Below are 23,673 nucleotides of genomic sequence, written 5' to 3' on the forward strand. Positions count from 1 at the left end.
CAGCTTTAACATGCACACGTATTTATTAGCAAATGGGACAAAAGGGGCTGGAATCTGATCCCAACCCTGTCCTTGAAGTGCCACAGCCCGGGGAAGCGAACCAATACTGTGGTCCCCACTGTAACCTCACAGTCTCTGGTGCATTCAAGATGGCTGCAGGAGTCAGGGAGCCCACAGCAGAGCTAGGAGCAGCAGCAGCTGGGAGGGGCTTGGCCTGGGCGCACTGTGGGACATCACCCTCCGGATCCAGTGGAAGTACTCACTGATGTTTGTGTAGACACCAGGCCGATTGGGTTGACCACAGTCCATTCCCCAGCTCACGATTCCAACCTGATACCACAGTCCATCTTTGTCACAGACCAAGGGTCCACCGGAGTCACCCTGGGGAGCAGCATGGGTGAGCCCAGCCTGGGGCAGAGTGGACAGGGCAGCAGAGAGGCCATGAGAGCAGAAGGGTCTGCGGGGCTGGGCAGACTGAATGCAAATCTCACTCCTTCCCGTGGAATCTACCAAGTCTTAGTTTCTATACCTTCAAAGTGGGGCAACGGCCTCCAGGGGTTGACGAGTTAATCAGACAGAATTTATGCAAAATGAGAAGCATGGTTTGTAGGCTCAGTAACTAAGACTGCACTGGTTTTCTGATAAGAAATTCAAACAATAGGCTGGGAGTGGTTGTGGGGGAGGAGATGGTAGCTGCTCTCAGGCCTGGAGCTGGGGATGGTGGGATTCCCTGGTGGGGTAGAGGCACTCACTTTGCAGGTGTCTACACTGCCATCTTCAGCACCAGCACAAAACATGGAATCCTGGATCATACCACGGCTAGAGGGCTGTTCAAACAGGTAATTACACCTGGTGTTGTTTAAGATGGTGACTTGTGCTTCCCGGAGTCTGTAAGGTGGTGGCAGACGTGCTGGAGATAGGACAGAAAAGACAGCACCCTTTACCTCTCCTCTGCCATCTGGAGCAGGGAGAGGAGAAAGGGCATGTGTTATAGTGGTGGTGAGGGGTCCCTGACACACCCACAGTGCCTGGCATTGCTCTCGACTCCCCAGCACCTAATACATCAAGAGCAATCAACAGTATCATAGAATCACCCAACAGATGGCCAGGTTGTTGCAGAGCTTCCTGGAACTCAGTTTCTCTAACTGTAGAATGGAGATGATAGCCCCTGCCTGAGTCAGTGGAGAGATTTCTCAGCCAAAGCATGGCAGGAGGACGGGTAACAGTAGATGAGAATGTTTATGAATAACACACTGCAGCTGTGGGATCCAGGTCAAAACTTGCCATATTTGATGAATGACATGAACCCACAGATTGAAGAAGCTGAGCACACTCCACGTAGGATAAACGTAAAAAGATTTACACAGAGACACATTACAATCAAACTAACAAATGATAAAGAGAGAATTTTTCTTTAACATTTTTTTTCAGAGACGGGGTTTCACCATGTTGGCCAGGATGGTCTCGATCTCTTGACCTCATGATCCGCCCGCCTTGCCCTCCCAAAGTGCTGCGATTACAGGTGTGAGCCACCGTGCCCGGCCTAAGAGAGAATCTTATGAGCAGGAAGAGAGAAGTGATTCATCAAGGACAAGGAATCTTTAGCAAGATTAATAGAAACACAAAGAATTTTATTTGGGAGGAAAAAAATAAAGAAATTAAGACATTCTCAGATAACCAAAAGCTGAGAAGATATGCCATTTAGTCAAACTATCCCACAAGAAGTGTACAGAGGAATCCGTCCAGTTGAAATGAAAGCACACTAGAGAGTAACTCAAAGTCATACACACGAGCCCTGGTTAAGGTAACTACACAGGTAAATGCAAAAGTCAGTATTACTGTAGTTTTTGTGTGCAACTCCTCTTTTTCCTATGTAATTTAAAAGATGGGCCGGGCGCATCTTAATCCCAGCACTTTGGGAGGCCGAGGCGGGTGGATCACGAGGTCAAGAGATCAAGACCATCCTGGTCAACATGGTGAAACCCCGTCTCTACTAAAAATACAAAAATTAGCTGGGCGTCGTGGCGTGTGCCTGTAATCCCAGCTACTCAGGAGGCTGAGGCGGGAGAATTGCCTGAACCCAGGAGGCGGAGGTTGCGGTGAGCCGGGATCGCGCCATTGCACTCCAGCCTGGGTAACAAGAGCGAAACTCCGCCTCAAAAAAAAAAAAAAAAAAAAAAAAAATGAGCGCTAGAACAACACCATGAATCAGCCATTCCTGACACGCAGAGAACAATAGTGGAATGTGGAATCTTCCAAAGTGTAAGCAGAACATTCTCCAGGATAAACAATAGGTCAGGTCACAAAATAAGTTGCAGCTGAAATCACAAAACATCTTCACTGACCACAATGAAACTAAGTCAATAACAGAATGAAGAAGGAAACATTCACAAACTTACAGAAATGAAGCAACACACGTTTGAATGACAGGCCAAAGCAGAAATCACAAGGAAAATCAGAAAACACTTTGAGATGAATGAAAATGAAAACACAAAAGATAAACACTTACGGGCAGCAGCAGCAGCCGTTCTCAGAAGGAAATATGAGCTATAAATGCCCACATTAATAAAGAAGGAACATCTCAAATCAGTAACTTTACATTTTAAGAAACCAGCAAAAGAAGAAACTAAATACAGAGCTAGCAGAAAGAAGGGAACAGGCCGGGAGCAGTGACTCACACTGGTAATCCCAGCACTTTGGGAGGACGAGGCAGGCAGATCACCTGAGGTCAGGAGTTCAAGACCGGCCTGGCCGACATCGTGAAACCCTGTCTCTACGGAAAATATACAAATTAGCCAGGCATGGTGGCAGGCGTCTGTAATCCCATCTTCTAGGGAGGCTGAGGCAGGAGAATCACTTGAACCCAGGAAGCAGAGTTGCAGTGAGCCGAGGTAGTGCCACTGCACTCCAGTCTGGTGACAAGAGTGAAACTCCATCGGAAAAAAAAGAAGAAGAAGAAAAAGAAGGGAATAAAGAGGAGAATGGAGAAAGATGAACTAGAGGTTAGAAAAACAACGGAGGAAATTAATAAAATCAAAAGTTGGTTCTTTGAGAGCTTAAGAAAACATTACATTTGTAATAGCATCAAAGAGAGTAAAACAGAGATTAATTTAATTGAGGAATTACAAGACTTGTACTCACATTTACTTTTTTGAGATGGAGTCTCACTCCGTTGCCCAGGCTGGAGTGCAGTGGCACCATCTTGGTTCACTGCAACTTCCACCTCCCGGGTTCAAGCAATTCTCCTGCCTCAGCCTCCCGAGTAGCTGGGATTACAGGCACAAGCCACCACGCCCAGCTAATTTTTATATTTTTAGTAGAGATGGGGTCTCACCATTTTGGCCAGGCTGGTGTTGAACTCCTGACCTCAAGTGATCCGCCCGCCTCAGCCTCCCAAAGTGCTGGGATTATAGGCGTGCGCCACTGTGTCCCTACAATCACATTTAAAATGTGAAAAATCCTGTTATTAGGGAAATGCAAATAAAACCACGAGATGCCACTTCACACCCACTAGGATGGCTACAATTTAAAAATTGCAAAATAAATGTGCTGATGAGAATAGGGAGAAATAATTACCCTCACTGTCGGCAGGAATGTAAAATGGTGCAATAGCTTTGGAACCGTGTTTAGAGATTCCTCGGAAAGTTAAACATAGATTTACCACATGATCCAGCAACTGTACTCCTAAAGATAGACCTAAAATGCTTGAAAAGAGGTGTTCCAACATAAACTTGTATACCGATGTTCACAGCAGCTCTATTTACAATCCTCAAAAGGCAGGAACACCCCAACTGTCCATCAATGGAAGAATGGATAAACAAACTGTGGTATATCTATACAGCGGAATACTTAGCCACAAAAAGGAAGGAGATTTTCTACATGCTACAGCATGGATAAACCTTTAAGACCCTATGTTACAGGAAATAAGCCAGACAGGAGAGGCCGTGTATTGCATGATTCCATTTATAGAAAATATCCAGAATACGGCCAGGCACAGTGGCTCACACCTGTAATCCCAGCACGTTGGGAGGCCAAGGTGGGTGGCTCACCTGAGGTCAGGAGTTCAAGACCAGCCTGGCCAATATGGTGAAACCCCCATCTCTACCAAAAATAAAAATTAAAAAAAAAATTAGTGAGGTCTGGTGGTGGGAGCCTATAGTCCCAGCTACTTGAGAGGCTGAGGCAGAATTGCTTGAATCCAGGAGGTGGAGGTTGCGGTGAGCTGAGATTGTGCCATTGCACTCCAGCCTGGGTGACAGAGCAAGACTCTGTCTCAAAAAAAAAAAGAAAGAAAGAAAAGAAAAGAAAATATCCAGAATAGGAAAAAGAGAGACAGAAAGCTGCTTAGCGGTTTTTCAGGGACTGGAAAGAGGGGCCACTGAGGAGTGACCGTTTAGAGGGATGTGGCTCTCCTTTAGGGAGCTGTTTTGTAACTCCACAGAGTTGACAGTTATACGATATTGGGAATGCACTAAATGACACTGAATTACATACTTCAAATGATTGATTTCATGTTAGGTGAATTAGATCTCAAAAAAGACAGAGAGAAATTCAGTATTGATACATCCCACAGAATCAACCCTGGAGACACCATGTTATGTGAAAGAAGCTGGACCCCCCCAAATCGTATGCTGTACGTTCCATGTGTATGGAATAGAAGAAAAAGCTCATAGAAAAAGGAAATAAAGAGGCCGGGCGTGGTGGCTCATGCCTGTAATCCCAGCATTTTGGGAGGTGGAGGTGGGCAGGTCACAAGGTCAGGAGAGACCAGACTGGCCAACACGGTGAAACTCTGTCTCTACCAAAAATACAAAAATTAGCTGGCCGTGCTGGTGTGCACCTGTAGTCCCACTGGCGATGGAGGGAGGCTGAGGCAGGAGAATTGCTTCAACCCAGGAGGCGGAGGTTTCGGTGAGTTGAGACTGCCCCACTACACTCCAGCCTGTCAACAGAGCAAGACTGTCTCAAAAAAAAAAAGAAAAGAAAAGAAAAGAAAAAGAAAATATTTTCATATAGCTATGCCATGTGATTGTCTTAAGATAACTGCTATTGGCCGGGTGCGGTGGCTCAAGCCTGTAATCCCAGCACTTTGGGAGGCCGAGGCGGGTGGATGATGAGGTCAAGAGATCGAGACCATCCTGGTCAACAAGGTGAAACCCCGTCTCTACTAAAAATACAAAAATTAGCTGGGCATGGTGGTGCGCGCCTGTAATCCCAGCTACTCAGGAGGCTGAGGCGGGTGAATTGCTTGAACCCAGGAGGCGGAGGTTTCGGTGAGCCGAGATCGAGCGATTGCACTCCAGCCTGGGTAACAAGAGCGAAACTCCGTCTCAAAAAAAAAAAAAAAAAAAAAAAAAGACCGCTATTACAAAACAGTACAAAAAGTTGAAATAGTAATAATTTTTATAAAGTAATAAGTTTACAGTAAGCTGAGTTCTACCTGCTATTAAAGAAAGAAAGAAAGAAAAGGTTTTTGCTGAATTCAGTGCAGCCTCAGTATACGGTGCTTCTAAGGTCTCCAGCAGTGTAGAGTCATCTCCTAGCCCTTCACATAGACTCAGCGTTCACTCACTCACCTACAGCCACTTCGAGCTCAGCAAACTCCCCTTACGGTAAGTGCCTAGGGCACAGGTATAACTATTTTTTATCTTTTTTTTTTTTTTTTTTGAGATGGAATCTCTGTCTGTCTCCCAGGCTGCAATGCCGTCTACGCTCAATGTAACCTCTGCCTCCTGGATTCAAGCAATTCTCCTGCCTCAGCCTCCCAAGTAGCTGGGACTGAAGGCGCCTGCCACCATGCCTGGCTAATTTTTGTATTTTTTTTTTTTTTTTTTTTTGAGACGGAGTTTCACTCTTGGTATCCAGGCTGGAGTGCAATGGCGCGATCTCGGCTCACCACAACCCTCCTGGGTTCAAGCAATTCTCCTGCCTCAGCCTCCCGAGTAGCTGGGACTGCAGGCGTGCACCACCATGCCCACCTAATTTTTGTGTTTTTAGTAGAGACGGGGTTTCACCTTGTTGACCAGGATGGTCTCAATCTCTTGACCTCGTGATCCACCCGCCTCGGCCTCCCAAAGTGCTGGGATTATAGGCGTGAGCCACCGCGCCAGGCTTAATTTTTGTATTTTTAATAGAGACAGGATTTCACCATGTTGGTCAGGCTGGTCTTGAATTCCTGACCTCAGGTGATTCACCTGCCTCAGCCTCCCAAAGTGCTGGGATTACAGGCTCAGGCGCCCAACCTGTTTTTTGGTTTTTTTCTATCTCTTATGCTATATTTTTACTGTGTCTCTTGTATCTATAGACATGCTGAAGTACATAAATGCTTACCAGTGTGTTACAACTGCTTCTGGTACTCAGGGCAGTCACGAGCTGCACAGGCGTGTAGCCCAGGAGTACTGGGCTGCACCAGACTTCGCAGAGTGGACTCTGCCGTCCTGGGCTGTGTGACTGTACTCTACTCTGACGTTGACACAATGATGAAAATGTCTCATGACGTGTGTCTCAGAATACATCCCGGTTGTGAAGTGACACAGGACTGTAGGCTAAAAAATCACTGAATCGTGTCCTTTAACGCTGAACACTTGAAAATTTTATGGTTTGTGAGTTGTCTCATTTTAAAAAATCATCACCTGAGGCTTCTGTCGCCAGGGCCTCCCTCACTCCCCGTCACTCCTGCAGGCCCTGGGCCAAGCTGGCCTACCTCTCACACCGTCCTCCTGGCCCCCAAAATCCCTGGAAGGGCGAGAACTGAGTGTCTGGTCCCTGCGCTGGCAGGTGGCAGTGAGAGCAGAGAAGTGAGGAGACAACGCGAGCAGGAGAGGCTCAGGCTGCACGCCCAGACCAAGCAGGAAGCGTGCTGTGTCTGTGTATCGGGGACAGGGTAGAGGGCAATGCCCACCCCGCACCCCATGCCCCGCCGGTCTACTCCCAGCCTCACTACCGTTGGAGCCGATGAAGCCCCAGCCGGTCACCCAGCAGTCCCGCCGGTGCAGGAACATGAAGGTGGAGGACTCGACGCAAACGGGCTGGACGTGCGCATTGTAGGCGACAGAGGAGGCCAGTCTCAGCAGGGCGATGTCATTGTGTATGACCCCAAAGGCGCCAGGGTTCACAACGATGTCCCGCACTTTGTAACGATTTCTGCGAGTCCGCAGGTTCCAGAAAGGCGGCCTGGAAGTCAGCTCGCCCAACTGGACCGTCCACTCGGAGGGATAATAGTGGCTGCCAGAAAAGGAAAGAGGGTGGGGAGCCCTGGAATGAGGCGCGGGGGGCGCCTGAGCACGCGGGAGGATCTGTCCCTGAGGCGAAGCTGCGGGGTGGCTACTGCCTGCTCGGCCTGCCCCGCCCCGCCCCGGGAGCCCCGCCCCACTCAGGGAGCCCCGCCCCACCCAGGGAGCCCCGCCCCGCCCAGGGAGCCCCGCCCCAGCCAGGGAGCCCCGCCCAGGGGGCCCCGCCCCGCTCGCCCGCCCCGACTCACTTTCGGAAGCAGTGCGCCGCCGAGAGCACCCAGCGGCGGCTGAGCAGGCTCCCTCCACAGCGGTGGCGCCTCCGCAGGCGCAGGCTGGCCTGCCACGGCCAGCGCCCGCGCGCGGATTCCACTCCACCCGCTACCAGCGAGTGCATTTCCCGGTGGCCGCAGGGCTCTGGGATGGACAGATGGATGCGGCTGAGCTGCAGGGGGCAGGCCCGCCCCCTCATCCCGGTCTCGACCCCGGGGTGGACACAGGGAGGGGCGCCCCAGGGAACTGCGCGCCGAGAAGGTGACGCTAGGGACCCTCCCACGCGGTGGGAAGTTGCCAGTCCCACCCCCAGGGCCCATAAGTTACTTGAGAGCTTTACGTTCTCGGGACCTGGAACAGACATGGGTCCCATGCACCCCAGCCCAGCGGCCCTGGCAGGTATCGCGCTTCCTGGCGCCCTACCTGACAACAGCTTCGCCTGCTGCGACTCTGCAGGGTACAAGAAGTGAGCTCCTCGCGGCCTCCACCTCCCGTCCTCCCCACCGCCCCCAGTCCTGCAGGCAGCGCCCCGAGCTCACCGGGCTTCCCGAGTCCGCCCAGCGCCAGCAGCAGCGTCAGCAACAACGCCCCGCGCGCGCCCATGGCCTCCTCTCCCGCTGCCTGGCGCCCCCTCTGCCTCCTCCCGCGCTGGGCCCGGGGCGCCCCCTGGGGGCGGGGGCGGAGCTCTGCCCCCTCCCTCTAGCTTCACCGGCCCTGGGCCCCAAGGGCTGTTGAGGACCCTCATGCCTGGCAGCGCCCTGACTTTCAGCTCCTCGGGGTGGGTCCTCAACCACACTCCTTGATGTGGCCCAGACCCCGTGGACCCCACAGTCCCTTTCTTGTCTGTAGGCTGTGGGGTCCTGACTGCCACTTGGTGCCCCCTGTCCTCCACCCATGACCTCCTCCAGCACCAAGGGCCTAGCCCTGAGCCGGGAGCCCCCTTAAAGCAGGCAGGTAAGGACTTCCTGAGGGCTGCGTGGGGCCTGGCAGCGTGGAAGTGCCCATCCTGTACAGATCCACAGAATGTCACAGCCCGGGGCTCTCAGCCCTACTCCCTGCCCCCTGCCCCACAGGGGGCCCCATACAGCTACCTGGAGCCCACCGCGGGGTCTCCCGCCTTGTGGGAGATGTTTCAGTGAGCCAAGGTAACCTCTGAGTCCAGGTCCACAACACCTGCAGGGCTCCCGCTACTCAGGAAAACCGTCACACTCTTGGTTAGGGTTTAGGGTTTAGAGAGTGAACGGACTCAGGTTAAAGTCGGCAGACGAAAAGGCGCACAGGGCAGAGTGCAGGAGACACCAGGAGGAAGGCCATGGTGAGCGCTCCAGGAGAGGCCTGTGCACACCCGTCACCCTCCCAGCACGGAAGTGTGACAACCAGGGACAATGGCCTAAGCCTTGGCGGCACAGTTTTACTGGAGGTTGGCGGTGTTGGCCTGGAGGAGCTTGAGGCTGACTGACTAACGTCAGCCATGCAGCTCCTCCAGAGGTCCCGTGATACTACATGGCCCGTGGCCCCACCGTCAGTCACGTGGGCACCAGCTGTCTGCCGGGACCCAGGGAGCCAGGTATGCAGAGGCATTCTTATTAGGCAAGACCTTCAAGATCTTAGAGTTTCCCTTAGAGTTTGGATGTGTAGCATCTGAACATCCCAAGCCTGTTGAGTTAACTGTCTGCTGTAAGGCTACCCCGTGGCCCCACAGCAAAAGGATAGTATTTTTCGAAGCATCCATGACTTGGAATACAAGTAACAGCATGGGTGGGCCGGGTGAGGTGGCTGACAACTGTGATCCCAGCACTTTGGGAAGCTGAGGTGGGTGGATCACCAGAGGTCAGAAGTTCAAGACCAGCCTGGCCAACATAGTGAAACCCTGTCTCTACTAAAAATACAAAAAGTAGCCAGATGTGGTGGCAGGCACCCGTAATCCCAGCTACTTGGGAGGCTTAGGCAGGAGAATCGCTTGAACCCAGGAGGCAGAGGCTGCTGTGAGCCAAGACCACGCCACTGCACTCCAGCCTGGGCGACGAGAGCAACACTTGGTCTCAGAATAATAATAGTAATAACAATAGCATGGCCCATCAGGAAAGGACCTGAATCCTTGACCCCAGCTCCCTAGAGACTTCAATGCATTGGCTGTGTGCTTAGCCTGGTGCAGGGAGGGCAGCTTCGACCCCGCAAGCCCTGCCATGTACAGCCTCATAATTAAATATAGCTGGGCCTGCACAATCACACACTGGTTGTCAGTAGGAACATGCCTCACATGTGGAGCAGCCAGTGCGGGGCGGGGAGATTTAAGTAACGGATTTTCCCTCTAAAGCATTACACACAGCGCCATGTAATTGCAGTAGTTTCATGACCTGCACCCTCCATGGTCTACAGCTATTTCTATCCCTCTTTTCTTTGAGATGGAGTCTCTCTGTCGCCCAGGCTGGAGTGCAATCTCCGCCTCCCAGGTTCAAGTGATTATCCTGCCTCAGCCTCCCGAGTAGCTGGGATTACAGGTGCTGGCCACCTTGCTTGGCTAATTTTTGTGTTTTTAGTAGAGATGGGGTTTCACCTTGTTGATCAGGCTGGTCTCAAACTCCTGACCTCACATCTGCCTGCCTCGACCTTCCAAAGTGCTGAGATTACAGGCGTATGCCACCGGGCCCGGACAGCTATTTATATCTCATGATTAGCTTGTACAGAAATATTTAGGGTCCAGATTACCTGTGGTTGACTATCCAGTTCTCAGGCTGTTCATTTTCCATCAGTATCACATCCTAAGGGGGCCTTAACCCTGCCACTCAGTACATTTGATAATATCACTATTATCACATGACACATTTATACGAGGTAGTTGAATTTTTCCCAGCAATGCCAGTGTGACATTACACTGCAATATGGTCCCGGTACAATTCAGTTTCATCATAGAACAAATCACTGAGATTATAGTGACATCTGCTCACCCTTCTCAACAGATCTGATGACCTGAAGAGATCTCTCAGGGTCTTTACTTCCTCCTTAACTTAACAAATTCTTTTTTTTTTGAGATGGCATTTCATTCTTGTTGCCCAGGCTGGAGTGCAATGGTGCAATCCCGCCTCACTGCAACCTCCGGTTCAAGCGATTCTCCTGCCTCAGCCTCCCAAGTAGCTGGGATTAAAGGCACCTGCCACCACGTCCAGCTAATTTTCGTGTTTTAGTAGGGTTTCGCCATGTTGGCTAGGCTGGTCTCCGTCTCCTGATCTCAAGTGGTCCACCTGCCTTGGCCTCCCAGAGTGCTGGGATTACAGGCCTGTATTTAGTTTTTAAGCTCCCTGGTTTTTTTTTGTTTTTTGTTTTTTTTGTCCCCAAATCAAATCCTAAATTAGGCCGCTGACTTAGACTTACTGCTGAAGGCTTATAAAAGCTATAAAAATTAATGACCATGAGATTATAAAATCTGTTTACAGCTTCCAATCAGATCATAAGTTCTAGTACCACCACCTCCAGCCTAATGATCACATATTCTAACAGAGGTATCGGTTAAAGGACTCCCTCCAGCTCCATTTGAAGTAAGTTCCTTACCAGGTGCTGCTAAGTCACAGGGAGTTCACTCCTGAGCACGAGTATCTCATCTCGAAAAGACCCCAAGTCCTGCTGAATTTCAGACAACGATGCCCGTAGTCGACATCAAACTCAAGTTAGCCAAAGCCTCGTCTTCAGACCCCAGAGATGATGACAATCAAAATAAATTGCTTTCATGAGACACAGCTCCCGACCTGTATTCAAAGACATTAAGACTCATTTAAGGCCGGGCGCGGTGGCTCACGCCTGTAATCCCAGCATTTTGGGAGACCGAGGCGTGTGGATCACGAGGTCAAGAGATCGAGACCATCCTGGTCAACATGGTGAAACCCCGTCTCTGCTAAAAATACAAAAAAATTAGCTGGGCATGGTGGCACGTGCCTGTCATCCCCAGCACTTTGGGAGGCTAAGGCAGGAGGATCTCTTGAGCCCAGGAGTGGAGGCCAAGTTGGGCATCATTGCAAGACCCCGTCTGCAGAAAAAAAAATTGCAAGGTGCTGTGGCATGCAGCTGTGGTCCCAGCTACTTGGAAAGCTGAGGTGGGAGGATCACTGGATCCCAGAGGTTAAGGCTGCAGCGAGTAGTGATCGCAACACTGTACACCAGCCTAGTTGACAGAGTGAGACCCTGTGTCTTCATTTTTTTGAGACAGAATCTCACCGTTTCCCAGGCTAGAATGCAGTGGCACTGAAGCAGGAGCAGAGGGGAACAAATCTCTCGAACACTGAATGGAGGAAGGAAGTGGCTTTTTTTTTTGGCCAGGAGCTATGGGGGGCTACAACCTCATTCACCGAGCTCCCCCAGCTGCAGCTTCTCTCCCCTTTCATAGGCTTACAACACTAAAGGGGAAACTGAGGTGGAACTATGTTACTGTTCCTTTGCTGGACATCCGACCTTACAATTTTTTGGCTTTACTGATTTGCTAATTTATATGCAGCATGATTGGGACCGGCAGGGGAGGGGACTTACAGAGACAGGATAAAAACAACAAGCTGTTTGTTGGCAGAGGTGTATCCACGAGGGAGCCTGGCCCATGGAGACGTGGGGTGTGACCCAGTGCGGGGCTCCAGCCGGCAGAGATAGCATTCATTTGCAACTCTTTCAAGGCTAACAGATAGCAGAGACTCTGGGAACCAAAAAGGGAGTCATTTTCCCAACTCCTTGGTATTTTATTTTTTCCTTCCTCCCCTCCTTCCGATCTGGAAGTGGGGGAGGGAGGAGGTGAAATGGAAGGAGGCAAGGGGTCTCCCTTTGAGCGCGATCTTGGCTCACTGCAACTTCCACCTCCTGGGTTCAAGCAATGCTCGTACCTCAGCCTCCTGAGTAGCCAGGATTACAGGCACCCACCATTATGCCTGGCTAATTTTTGTATTTTTAGTAGATGGGGTTTCATCATGTTGGCCAGGCTGGTCTTGAACTCCTGACCTCAAAATGATCCACCCACCTCGCCCTACCAAAGTTCGGGGATTACAGGCATGAGTCACCACACCTGGCCAAGACCCTGTCTTAAGAAAAAAAAGAAAAAAGCACAACTATGGTAGGGCTGCAGAGGAGGCAGGAGGAGGTGACAGAGCAGAGACCGAGGGACAAGAGGAGCTGCCATGCAGAGAGGGACTTGAGAGCCTTCTGGGCATCGAGCACTGTGTGTGAGACCAAGAGGGAACTAGAGGGCTCTGGACCACCCAGACCCCGGTCCTCCACTGGCCTCGAAAGAAGGGGAGTCCCTGTCAGCTGACCCCATGGCATCTTGTTCTGCCATGGCCACCCCAAACCAAAGACTACACTGGTCCCCAAGGTGAAGTCTCCCCCTGCCTCTGGTCAAGTAAGGAGTTCTGCCAGCTTTGAGCCTGTTCCTTTCCAGCTCCAGCTGCTACAGACCCCAGATCTGGAAGGGGGCTGGCCACACTGGGGTCTCTGGGTGGGGCCATCTGGGGCAGGCCTGGGGTCTGAGATGGGATTTCTGGGCATAGTTGTGCTCTGCAGGGAGCCCAGGTCAGGTTTGGAGAGTCGCTGCCAGGGATCCTGCAGCACCCGCCCCACCACTGCTCTCCTCCAGCCCCCAGTTCCAGCACCTTGGCCCAAGTCAGGCTTCCTTTGAGAAACCCAGTGGCCCCTTCCTGCCACCTCTAAATCTCTGCTCAAAGCATCTTTGTTTGAGGCTGGTCCTGTAAAGCCACAGCCCCGCCTTGGCCCTGTTAATCACTCCCTGGCTAAGCCTTGCTCTCTCCTGGACCTTTAAGACCCTGGGCCCCTCCCCCAATCCCAGTCAGCAGAGAGGGCACCAGGCTGTGAGGGTGAGAGCAGGCCAGGGGCTGTGGGGGCAGGCAGGGGCAGCAGGTGGGTAATGATAGGGGAGGATGGGAGAGGGTGAAGATGGGGGAGGGGGGAGAATGAGGGAGGGATGAGGGTTAGAGGGGGGTGAGGATGGGGGAGGGGGTGAGGATGAGGGAGGAGGTGAGGATGGGGAAGGGGGTGAGGATGGGGGATGGGAGGGGGTGAGGATGGAAGGGGTGAGGATGGGGGAAGTTGTGAGGATGAAGGAGGGGGTGAGGATAAAGGAGGAGGAAGATGGGGGAGGGGTGAGGATGAGGGAGAGGGTTAGGCTCTAGGGCTTCAGTGGAGGCCAAGGAGGCCCAAATTTCTGGGTGGTGAGTGTTGCACGCTTGGCCAGACGTGGTCACCTGGGGCCTGGGCAGAAAGAAGGGTATAATGCCTGGACCACGGGGATCAGTCCAAGACCCACCAGGAACTGAAGGACCACAGAGTGGGTGAGGAGGTGGGGTGGGGATTGGTGCCCTGGGCCAGGACCCTCCTCTCTTCTCCCTGCTGGCTCCAGACCAGCGTCCATGTCCTGAGCAGTGCCACCCTTACCTAGCCCAGCTCTGAAGACAAAATGAGGGTGGCTTCCTGTCTCCAAGTCCCGCTCCTTTTGGTGCTGGGTGAGTGGGGACAGGGACTGGGGATGAGGGCTGCATACACCTTGGTTCCCAGGCCTCCCTTCTCACTGCTCTCTGGGCTGGGCTCCCTGAAGCACTCTTGGGCTTTCTAATCTTGATTCCAAGGGCTCAGTCCTCTCTGCCACTGACCTTGGCCTCCCCACACCTCTAAGTGCTTGTTGGTGTCTTGGTCGTACGTCCTACACCTTCACAGTGCTTTGGGGAGGGTTAAATAAGCTAACAGATGTCATGAAAGCCGGGCACAAGGTCAGGGCAACGTAAATGTTTCACCCCCCTTCCTAATCTCTGGCCTCCCCTCCAATCCCATTATTTGACACCAAATCTATAACCTGGTCCCTTCCCTGCTTCTTCCTCCAGGATTTGCTGGGACTCGGGGAAAGAAGTCAGCAGGTGAGGGAGCCTCGGAGTCCACCTTAGTCAGCCCCTCCTGGACCTCTGCCCGTGCTTCCCTGCCCACACTTACCTCCCAGGCCCCTGGTCCTCCGCCAACTCTCGCCACCCCTGGTCCTTTTGCAGCCTGTGGGCAGCCCCGCGTGTCCAGTCGGATCGTGGGGGGCCGGGATGCCCAGGACGGAGAATGGCCGTGGCAGGCGAGCATCCAGCACCGTGGGGCACACGTGTGCGGGGGGTCGCTCATCGCCCCCCAGTGGGTGCTGACGGCAGCACACTGCTTCCCCAGGTCAGCGGTCACCGACAGCCCAGGCGGGGTGTGCAAGGAAGGCAAGGCCCTCGGAGGACAGGGCGTGGCCTGGCAGAAGCCTTGGGCTCGAGGTGGGCTGGTAGAGGTCGAGGACCCAGTGCTGGAAGTAGCCCCCACTCCTGTCCTGCAGGAGGGCACTGCCAGCTGAGTATCGCGTGCGCCTAGGGGCGCTGCATCTGGGCCCCACCTCTCCCCACACGCTCTCAGTGCCCATTCGACGGGTGCTGCTGCCCCCAGACTACTCCGAGGATGGGGCCCGCGGCGACCTGGCACTGCTGCAGCTGTGTCGCCTGGTGCCCCTGAGTGCCCGCGTCCAGCCCGTCTGCCTTCCCGTGCCCAGCGCCCCCCTGCGGCCTGGCACAATGTGCTGGGTCACTGGCTGGGGCAGCCTCCACCCAGGAGGTAAGGCAGGAGGGTGGGGCACAGAGGGCATCAAGGAGCCCCCACCTCCTCCTCCAACTGACTGGAAATCCCAGCCCCTCGCTGCCCCAATCCAGGACCCGGCGCGGCTCTAGGGACCCAACCCTCCTCTCACTCACAGCTCAGCTTCTCCTGCTGACCCCTACTCCACGCCTTCCTCTCAGAGGTTCCTCCTCTTTCTCCAGTGCCCCTCCCAGAGTGGCGACCACTGCAGAAAGTAAGGGTGCCGCTGCTGGACTCTCGAACCTGCGACCGCCTCTACCACGTGGGCACTGACATGTCCCAGGCCAAGCGCATTGTGCCGCCCGGGAGCCTGTGTGCCGGCTACTCCCAGGGCCACAAGGACGCCTGCCAGGTGTGCACCCTGCCTCCCCAGCCTCCAGTCTCCCATCCCTGTGCCCAGCACCCTGCCTCCCTAAAATCCAGGACCCACAACATACCAACTCAGGCTCAGGGTTCTGGCCCCCAACCCAGAGGCACCACCCCAGGGGTCTGGAGCCCGGAGAACAGCTCTGAAGTCACGGGGGGACTGGGATCTAAGTCCCTCTTTCTCCTGCAGGGTGATTCTGGAGGACCCCTGACCTGCCTGCAGTCTGGGAGCTGGGTTCTGGTAGGCGTGGTGAGCTGGGGCAAGGGTTGTGCCCTGCCCAACCGTCCAGGTGTCTACACCAACGTGGCCACATATAGCCCCTGGATTCAGGCTCACATAAGCATCTAATGCGGCTCATGAGGCTGACCTGGAGCCAGCTCCTGGGGTCCCTCAGCCTCCTGGTTCATTCGGGACCCTCCCATACCACAGATCCCTAATAAAGCTAAGGCCGCCCCGCCCCCCTGCCCACCACCTCCTGCCTCCTCTTCTTTTTGGGGCCCATCAGATCTGATTACACCAACCCTCATCAAGGGATCTGCCATGCGTCCTGGGGGTCACACTTCTCGCTCCCTTCCTGGCTTGCATTTAGTTTTCTTAGCCCTGGCCAAGGCTGGGCACAAGGCATGCAGCAGTGGGCAAACCAATTCCTACCCATCTGGCCTGTGCGCCCATCTTTTTCTGGAGAAAGTCTGATTGACAGCATGACAGAGATTTGACACCAGGGAGATTCTTTACAGCTGGCTTTGAAGACGGGGGACCACAGCCTGTGAGCAGCCTCTAGGAGCTGAGAGCAGCCTCTGCCAACAGCCGGCAGGGAATCGGAACCCTCAGACCCACAGCCGCAAGGCACCAGATTCTGGCAGCACCCTGAAGGAGTTGGGAAGTGAGTTCTTCCCCAGCCTCCAGATAAGAGCCCCGCCGGCCAATCCCTTCATTTCAACCTAATGAGACCCTTGGCAGAGAACCTAGCTGAGCCACCTGGACTCCTGACGTACAGAGTTGTGACCTAATAAAGATGTGTTTTAAGCTGCTCCATTTGTGCTGATTTGTTACACAGCAATAAAAACAGAGATTTTGCCTCACTGTGATGGAGGTGTCCCAGTGGAAAGGTGGGCTGGCCAGTGTGGTCACCTCCCCATGTACTCCAAGACGCTGGGCACTTGGCATCACACCCTCAGCCCAGGAGGGGTCAGGGGCCCCCAGGCAGGGCCAGATTCTGTTCTCATTGTGTCTGGCCACCATTCACTCCCAGGGCGGGCATGGGGCCCTGGCTGACCCACACACCTATACCTGAACACCAACAGGTACTCAAATGCAGGTCCTTGCTGACCCTTGGGGTCCCCTTCCAGCCTGGTACCCGGCATCCTGTCCTCTCTGCCATGTCCTTGTCCCCAGAGCCAGGAACACCCATTTCAATTGACAGAGGTCAGTTTCCACAGCTACAGAAGGAAAAAAAACGGAACAAAACCTGGAAAATTCCAAGCCTACTCTGGAGCTGACAGGGACAGTCGGCAGAAGGGAAGACAAGGGAAGGCCAACTTCAAAGGTGCAGCCCATTGAGGCCTAGGCACAGGCCTGAGCCTCGCCTCCCTCCCCTTTTCTCCTGGAGAGCCAGAGAAGTGGGTTATACTAGATAGCAAGGCTGGGCCAGGCCAGGTGGGGCAGGGAGGGTGCTGAAGGCTGCTTGGCCCCCTCGGTGGAGAACAGACTATGCTGCAGTAGGGCCTGGCCACTGTTGGGGTCATCAGGGACCAGGGGCCCAGGACAACAGGGTATGGCCATGGCAGGCCAGCCCACAAAAGACTGCAGGTCCAGCTAAGGAGGCAGGGAGGAGGGTCATCAACGAGAAGAAATCATGACCCTTCATCAAGCCCTCACCAGACACGTGCAGAGGGAGGGCTTCATCGCATCAGCTCATTACATTCCCACAAGAGGCTCTGTGAGGTGGTTTGCCCCATTTGTCAGATGAGAAAACCGAGTCCCAAAAGTCACACTGCCGGCAAGCTTGGAAGACTGGGATTCCAGTCCAGGCATCTGATTCTGGGAGACGCAGAGGTGCTCCGCTCTCTCCACTTCCTCCCACGCCAACAGGGCAGTCTCCCTGCACCTCTCCACTCGCCTGTTCCTGGCATGGTAACCTGCTGAGCCAGGCGAGTGGCAGCTCTTGTCAGCCCCACGCAATTGACCCCATAGGATGGGGCCTGTTTCCCTCTCTGTAATCTGAACTGATAACACCTGCTCTCCCTGGCTGCTAGGGGGTCCAGATGTCAGCCAAGGTGGTCCTCATACTGCCACTGAGCACGTGCACTGTGCCAGGCATGTACCTGCTCTCAGCAGACTTCAGAGCCCCTCAGTGAGATACTCTCCCATCCCACAGAAGGGGAAACAGGCCCAGAGGTTAGGGGACATGGCCACAGGCCCACAGCTGGTAAGCAGCGGAGTCAGATTTGAACATACCTACCCCACACTCCTAAGGGTTATGGCACATCCCTTATGGAGACAAAAGGAGCTATAAAACACTCTACAAACAAGGCACACTGCTAACTAGTGGTCATGAATAACTACTATGTATTAACACAAAAACAAAGTAGGCCAGGCACCGGGGCTCGTGCTTGTAACCTCCATGTCTTGGGAAGCCGAGGCAGGAGGACTGCTTGAGACCAGCCTGGGCACAAATACTGAAACCCCATCTCTACAAAAAGCACTGTCAGCCAGGCATTGTGGCCGAGCCTGTGGTGCCACTTACTCAGGAGGCTCAGGCGACCCCACTAGATTTCAAGGCTGCAGTGAGTTGTCACGCCACTGCACTCCAGCCTGGATGACAAAGCAACATCTGTGTGCAGGAAAACCTCTCTCAAATCGCCTGTCTACTCTTGTTGCTAGAAAAGAGGGTCCCGATCCAGACCGCGAGAGAGGGTTCTTGGATCTCACATAGGAAGGAATTCTAGGTGAGCCACAGAGCACAGTGAGAGAAGCAAGTTTATTAGAAAAGACTCCGTTGTCCAGGTGCGGTGGCTCACGCCTGTAATCCCAACACTTTGGGAGGCCAAGGCGGGCAGATCACAAGGTCAAGAGATTGAAACCATCCTGGCCAACATGCTGAAACCCCATCTCTACTACAAAATACAAAAATTAGCTGGGTGTGGTGGTACATGCCTGTAGCCCCAGCTACTTGGGAGGCTGAGGCAGGAGAATCCCTTGTACCTGGGAGGCAGAGGTTGCAGTGAGCCGAGACCGAACCACTGCACTCCAGCCTGGCTAGAGAGTGAGACTCTGTCTCAAAAAAAAAAAAAAGAACTCAGTTACACAGTGGGCAAGCTCTGAGAACAGAAGGAAGAACTCACTGTCTTTTGTTATTGTCTCTGCTTATAACAAACTGCAGGCCAGGCGAGGTGGCTCATGCCTGCAATCCCAGCAGTTTGCGAGGCTGAGGAGGGCAGATCACCTGAGGTCAGGAGTTCCAGACCAGCCTGACCAATATCTCCATTTTTAGTAGAGATAAAACCCCATCTCTACTAAAAATACAAAAATTAGCTGGGCGCGGTGGCACACACCTGTAACCCCAGCTATTCAGGAGGCGGAGGTTGCAGTGAGCTGAGATGGCGCCTGTGCATTCCATCCTGGGCAACCAAGTGAGGCTTCACTTAAAACTAAAAATAAAAAAAAGAGAAACTACAAGAAGTGGGAAGTAAACCTGCAATGTGCCGATGTGCTCACTAAAGGCCAGGGCTGCTGGTGCCATCGGTGCCCGTTAACCTTCCGCTCGGCCCGCTTGCCGATGCTATCTTAGTAAAGTGGGCTGCGTTCTCAGGACGTCTGGACATCTTTCCGGCCTGCTGGGGGATGTCCTGTATGGCCATAAACGTTTTGTAATTGGAGGTCACCTTAGGATGTGGCTATTTTAGGCCAGGTGTGGTGGCTACTTTGGTAGGCTGAGGCAGGAGGATTGAGTGAGCTCAGTTCAAGACCAGCTTGGGCAACATGGGGAAAGCCCATCTCTACAAAAACTATAAAAATTAGCCAGATGTGGTGATGCATGCCTATAGTCCCAGCTTCTCACTGGACTGAGGGGGGATTATTTGAGCCCGGGAGGCGGAGGCTGCACTCCAATCTGGGTGAGAGAGAGATGCTGTCTAAAAACAAGAATGTCGGCCGGGCGTGGTGGCTCAAGCCTGTAATCCCAGCACTTTGGGAGGCTGAGGCGGGTGGATCACAAGGTCAACAGATCGAGACCATCCTGGTCAACATGGTGAAACCCCGTCTCTACTAAAATTACAAAAAATTAGCTGGGCACGGTGGCGCGTGCCTGTAATCCCAGCTGCTCGGGAGGCTGAGGCAGGAGAATTGCCTGAACCCAGGGGGCGGAGATTGCAGTGAACCGAGATCACGCCATTGCACTCCAGCCTGGGTAATAAGAGCGAAACTCCGTCTCCAAAAAAAAAAACAAGAATGTGGCTATTTTCAAACAGCATGAACCTTACAGGTGCCATGTGAGTGCCTAGCTACACATTTTAAGATGGAGTCCCTCTGGTTGTTTTACTAAACCAGAGGCCTGGTAAGCAGAGGTTCCTAACACTCTCACACCAAAATCCCAATCATCAACACAGAAGACTCCTGTGACCAACTGTGGTGGTGGTTTTTCCCACACACACTCAACACTGGACACCAGTGGGGTGTCCTCCGATTCAATTCCGAATCTGCCCAGAGCCAGCATCAGGTCCCACAGGCGGGGCTCAGACGACTGCCTCCCCATCCCCTAGTCACAAATTTGGGCTCTGGAACTTCTAACCAACTGGCTTCAGGTTGGCATTCCCTTGACTCTCCTCTTAGGGTTCAATTAATTTGCTGGACTGACTCACAGAACTCAGGGAAACACGTTCACTGGTTTATCATAAAGGATGTTACAAAGGATATGGATGAAGGGATGTGTAGGGCGAGGTGTGAACTCAAGGAAACACGTTCACTGGTTTATCATAAAGGACGTTACAAAGGATATGGATGAAGGGATGTGTAGGGCGAGGTGTTGGGGAGGGGAACGGAGCCCCCACTCCTCCCTGCGGTGTCACCCTCCAGGAACCCACAGGAGTGGAGCTATGGAGAAACTCTCTAAACCCTGTCCCATAGTTTTGATGTAAGCTTCAGGACGACAGCATTCCTTTTTCCAGGAAGAGGGCGGGACCCTTTCTGGGGAGGGTCTTAAGACCTCCAATCAGAAAGGCCCACAGAAGATCAGAGTCCTGCCTTGGGCATGTGAAAGGAGGGCAAGAGAGAGACCATTCCCCAAGGTCTAACACACCCTAAAGACACTAGGGCCTTCTCCATCATAACACCAACCAGTCTGGGATGGGGTGTGAGGGGCATAAAAGGTAGACGGGAGAGAGCAGAAGACAGACTGCAAGGCAGTCTCCGCCTGAAGTCTGAGGTGGGGAGGTGAAGGCTAGTTGAGGAAAGGATCCCAGGAGGATCTTCCCGTGCAGAGAAACAGGTGCAGCCGCCAGTTCCTCCCCACCACTGGACACTCCCATTTCTTGTTAAGGCCCTTAAGGAGGACCTGCACCTCAGAAGACCACATTTCCAAAAGTAACTGGAGACCCCAGGCTAGGCCAGAAATTGGCCCTGCTCCCCAAAAATCCCTCCTGACCCCACTTCTACCGCAGGAGGTACCACTGCACTGAATGACTTGATGGCCTGTCATCTCCTCCTGCAGTTAACCCACGGTGGGGACAGCGCTGTGGGGTGTGGAGACCACCTCTGGAGGCAAGGATTTGTGTTGTGCTGGGTCCAGGTGACCTCTGACAGCAGACAGGCACCATTCACCGCAGCAGCTGGGGAAATGTGACTGCTCACCCAGCATCAGCATACGACTGCAACTGTTGCTGTACGCATGAGCTGATGTGCAGGCATGCTCCCTAATGCCCCAAGGGCTCCACACTGTGTATCCCCCCAAGCCTTGCCGGTAGGAGCTGGGGTTTGAACTCAGGTGATCTGCTCCCTGGGGTACTGGCCCTATGGTTCCTGGTGGACATCCTGAGGTGGGGCATCAGCTGTGACTGCCACCACAGGCAAGGTGTCCATGCCCTGGTCTGTGCCAATGAAGCCTGGACGGAATAAGGATCCAGGCGCCTCCCTGTGGAGATGGCCACTCTTGTACCTACACCCCTTGACTTCTGGGTGGGCTGCTAGGCTGCCAAGAACTTCCTGGCCCCACCGTCCATACCTTCCCTTCGCTCCCCCTCCTCACAAGCACAGGATTTCAAGTTGCCAAATCTATGTACATAAAGACGCTGGGATTATTTAATTGGAGACAGAGTCTCACTCTGTTGCCCAGGCTGGCGTATAGCGCCAAGATCTCAGCTCACTGCAACCTGCACCTCCAGGTTCAAGCAATCCTCCTGCCTCAGCCTCCCAAGTAACTGGGAGCACAGGCATGCATCACCACACCCAGCTATCTTTTGTTTTGTATTTTTAGTGGAGATAGGGTTTCACCTTGTTGGCCAAGCTGGTCTTCAACCTCTGGACTAAAGTGATCCAGCCACCTCAGCCTCCCAAAGTGCTGGGATTACAGATGTGAGCCACCTCCCCCAGCCAGACACTGAGCTTAAGAAGGAAATCTTTTCAGCCTAGCCTAGAGCTCTTACTAACAATTACCTGTCCAATGCCTCATGACTCAAGTCATGGAGCAGAGGCAGGTTCTGCAGGGTCTGGGAATGCTGAGGACCCTGGAGCAGGAGTAGGGGCTGCCGTGAAACGCAGTGAGGGCAGTCACACTAGGGAAGGGACTTCGGATGACTCCCGAGGGAGGAGCCACAAAAGTAACAATAACTAGAATTCGTTTAGAAATCGGCTGGGCGCGGTGGCTCACGCCTGTAATCCCAGCACTTTGGGAGGCTGAGGCGGGTGGATCGCGAGGTCAAGAGATCGAGACCATCCTCGTCAACATGGTGAAATCCTGTCTCTACTAAAAATACAAAAAATTAGCTGGGCATGGTGGCGCGTGCCTGTAATCCCAGCTACTCAGGAGGCTGGGGCAGGAGAACTGCCTGAACCCACGAGGCGGAGGTTGCCGTGAGCCGAAATTGCACCATTGCACTCCAGCCTGGGTAACAAGAGCGAGACTCCGTCTCAAAAAAAAAGAAGAAAGAAAACATCCATGCAGCGCAATACTTGCCGAAGTTATACACAGTTCACGAACTGTTCCTCTCTTCTCTAGAAGAGGAGGGAACTGGGCTTTGATGAGGCTGCTCCTTAGCCCAGGCGTCAGCCGCCCTTCCACGTTCTGCCCATTCTCAACACCCCTCAAAGCGCAGCTCCGAGGACTGCAGCGCGGGGGGGGGGGGGGGTCTAAGGCCACCCTCTGGCTCATCTCTCGAACGCCACCTCCGACACCCGCCCAGCGACGACCCAGCTTCTGGTGTCTCTCTGCAGTGGAGGGGTCAACTGGGGGGCGGGCGCTCGCTCTCGCGTAAATGCAACTTGGGGAGATGCAGGACCGTATCCAGCATCCAGGCAAGGGCGCGTCGGTGGAAGCAGCGGCCAGCCAGGAAATCGAGTCTCCAGGCCTCCTGCATTTCCAGAGACGAAATGCAGCCAGGCGGCAAGGCCGACAGGCGCCCGGGGCTCCCGGTGCCAGGCTGCCCCTTCCCTCCTGAGGACCGCGGGCACCACCCCTGCCCGTGCCTCCTCTTTTAGCCCAAGGAGTTCGCCCCTAAGCCCAACAGCAACCCCAAGGGCTCCTCACAGGTCATAAGCCTCTCCGGGCCGCGACATTTCTAGCATCCACCCCGGTGCACGGAAGGGGGCGACTGTCCCCAGCACGGCGGCAGAGAGGGCCCAAAATGGAGAGCCTGCCCAACATGGGTCCCACGAATGACCCGCGACATTTCTAGCATCCACCCCGATGCACGGAAGGGGGCGACTGTCCCCAGCACGGCGGCAGAGAGGGCCCAAAATGGAGAGCCTGCCCAACATGGGTCCCACGAATGCCCCGCGACAAGGCGGCCCTGGGCTCGCTGTGACCACGCCTGGGGCCCACCGGACGGCACCACACCACAGAGGAAACCTCGCCTCCGCCACTCCCGAGACGGCGCCACCGCCTCCTCCCACAACCACGCTCAGCATCGAGATGGCTGCCGCACGCTCCTCTGCACGGCCCGCTTCCGGATCACTTAAAATGGC

The 23,673-nt window shown here is 53.9% G+C and overlaps 2 protein-coding genes across 16 annotated transcripts; one reads left to right on the top strand and one right to left on the bottom strand.

The window, feature by feature from the left end:
• Window positions 1-4: 4 nt before the first annotated feature.
• PRSS41 (serine protease 41) lies at window positions 5-23,665 on the bottom strand. Of its 10 annotated transcripts, none has more exons than XM_078344422.1 (7): window positions 14,472-23,665; window positions 11,052-11,245; window positions 7,926-7,952; window positions 7,481-7,646; window positions 6,944-7,224; window positions 753-910; window positions 5-381 (listed from the first exon to the last, which is right to left on the bottom strand). In XM_078344422.1, the coding sequence occupies exons 4-7, from the start codon at window positions 7,624-7,626 to the stop codon at window positions 163-165; spliced, it is 804 nt and encodes a 267-aa protein (XP_078200548.1). In that variant the 5' UTR covers window positions 7,627-7,646; window positions 7,926-7,952; window positions 11,052-11,245; window positions 14,472-23,665; the 3' UTR covers window positions 5-162. The 10 variants fall into 10 exon arrangements, 9 of the variants coding, with proteins under 9 accessions (XP_078200548.1, XP_035122548.1, XP_009007241.1 ...); XM_035266657.3 differs by having other exon boundaries at window positions 5-408; XM_009008993.5 differs by having other exon boundaries at window positions 8,042-11,245.
• Window positions 7,479-16,529, top strand: PRSS33 (serine protease 33). Of its 6 annotated transcripts, XM_017978656.5 has the most exons (8): window positions 13,316-13,345; window positions 13,723-13,819; window positions 13,927-13,990; window positions 14,366-14,398; window positions 14,525-14,687; window positions 14,839-15,110; window positions 15,314-15,483; window positions 15,688-16,529. In XM_017978656.5, the coding sequence occupies exons 3-8, from the start codon at window positions 13,945-13,947 to the stop codon at window positions 15,844-15,846; spliced, it is 843 nt and encodes a 280-aa protein (XP_017834145.3). In that variant the 5' UTR covers window positions 13,316-13,345; window positions 13,723-13,819; window positions 13,927-13,944; the 3' UTR covers window positions 15,847-16,529. The 6 variants fall into 6 exon arrangements, with proteins under 6 accessions (XP_078200565.1, XP_017834145.3, XP_017834143.3 ...); XM_017978654.5 differs by lacking the exon at window positions 13,723-13,819 and having other exon boundaries at window positions 13,316-13,388; window positions 13,888-13,990; XM_035266665.3 differs by lacking the exon at window positions 13,723-13,819 and having other exon boundaries at window positions 13,316-13,388.
• Window positions 23,666-23,673: the final 8 nt, after the last annotated feature.

This window comes from Callithrix jacchus, chromosome 12 (genome assembly GCF_049354715.1).
Source record: "Callithrix jacchus isolate 240 chromosome 12, calJac240_pri, whole genome shotgun sequence".
Taxonomy (NCBI): Eukaryota; Metazoa; Chordata; class Mammalia; order Primates; family Cebidae; genus Callithrix; species Callithrix jacchus.

Coding starts and splice junctions, on each gene's coding strand:
- PRSS41 (XM_035266651.3), bottom strand. CDS start 7,875: ATGGGACCCATGTCTGTTCCAGGTCCCGAGAACGTAAAGCTCTCAAGT. Junction 7,225..7,480: donor GCGGCGCACTGCTTCCGAAA/GTGAGTCGGGGC, acceptor CTTTTCTGGCAG/CCACTATTATCCCTCCGAGT. Junction 911..6,943: donor GGGCTTCATCGGCTCCAACG/GTAGTGAGGCTG, acceptor TCCTATCTCCAG/CACGTCTGCCACCACCTTAC.
- PRSS33 (XM_078344439.1), top strand. CDS start 9,006: ATGGCCCGTGGCCCCACCGTCAGTCACGTGGGCACCAGCTGTCTGCCG. Junction 9,070..14,365: donor GCCGGGACCCAGGGAGCCAG/GTATGCAGAGGC, acceptor TTCTTCCTCCAG/GATTTGCTGGGACTCGGGGA. Junction 15,484..15,687: donor GCCACAAGGACGCCTGCCAG/GTGTGCACCCTG, acceptor TTTCTCCTGCAG/GGTGATTCTGGAGGACCCCT.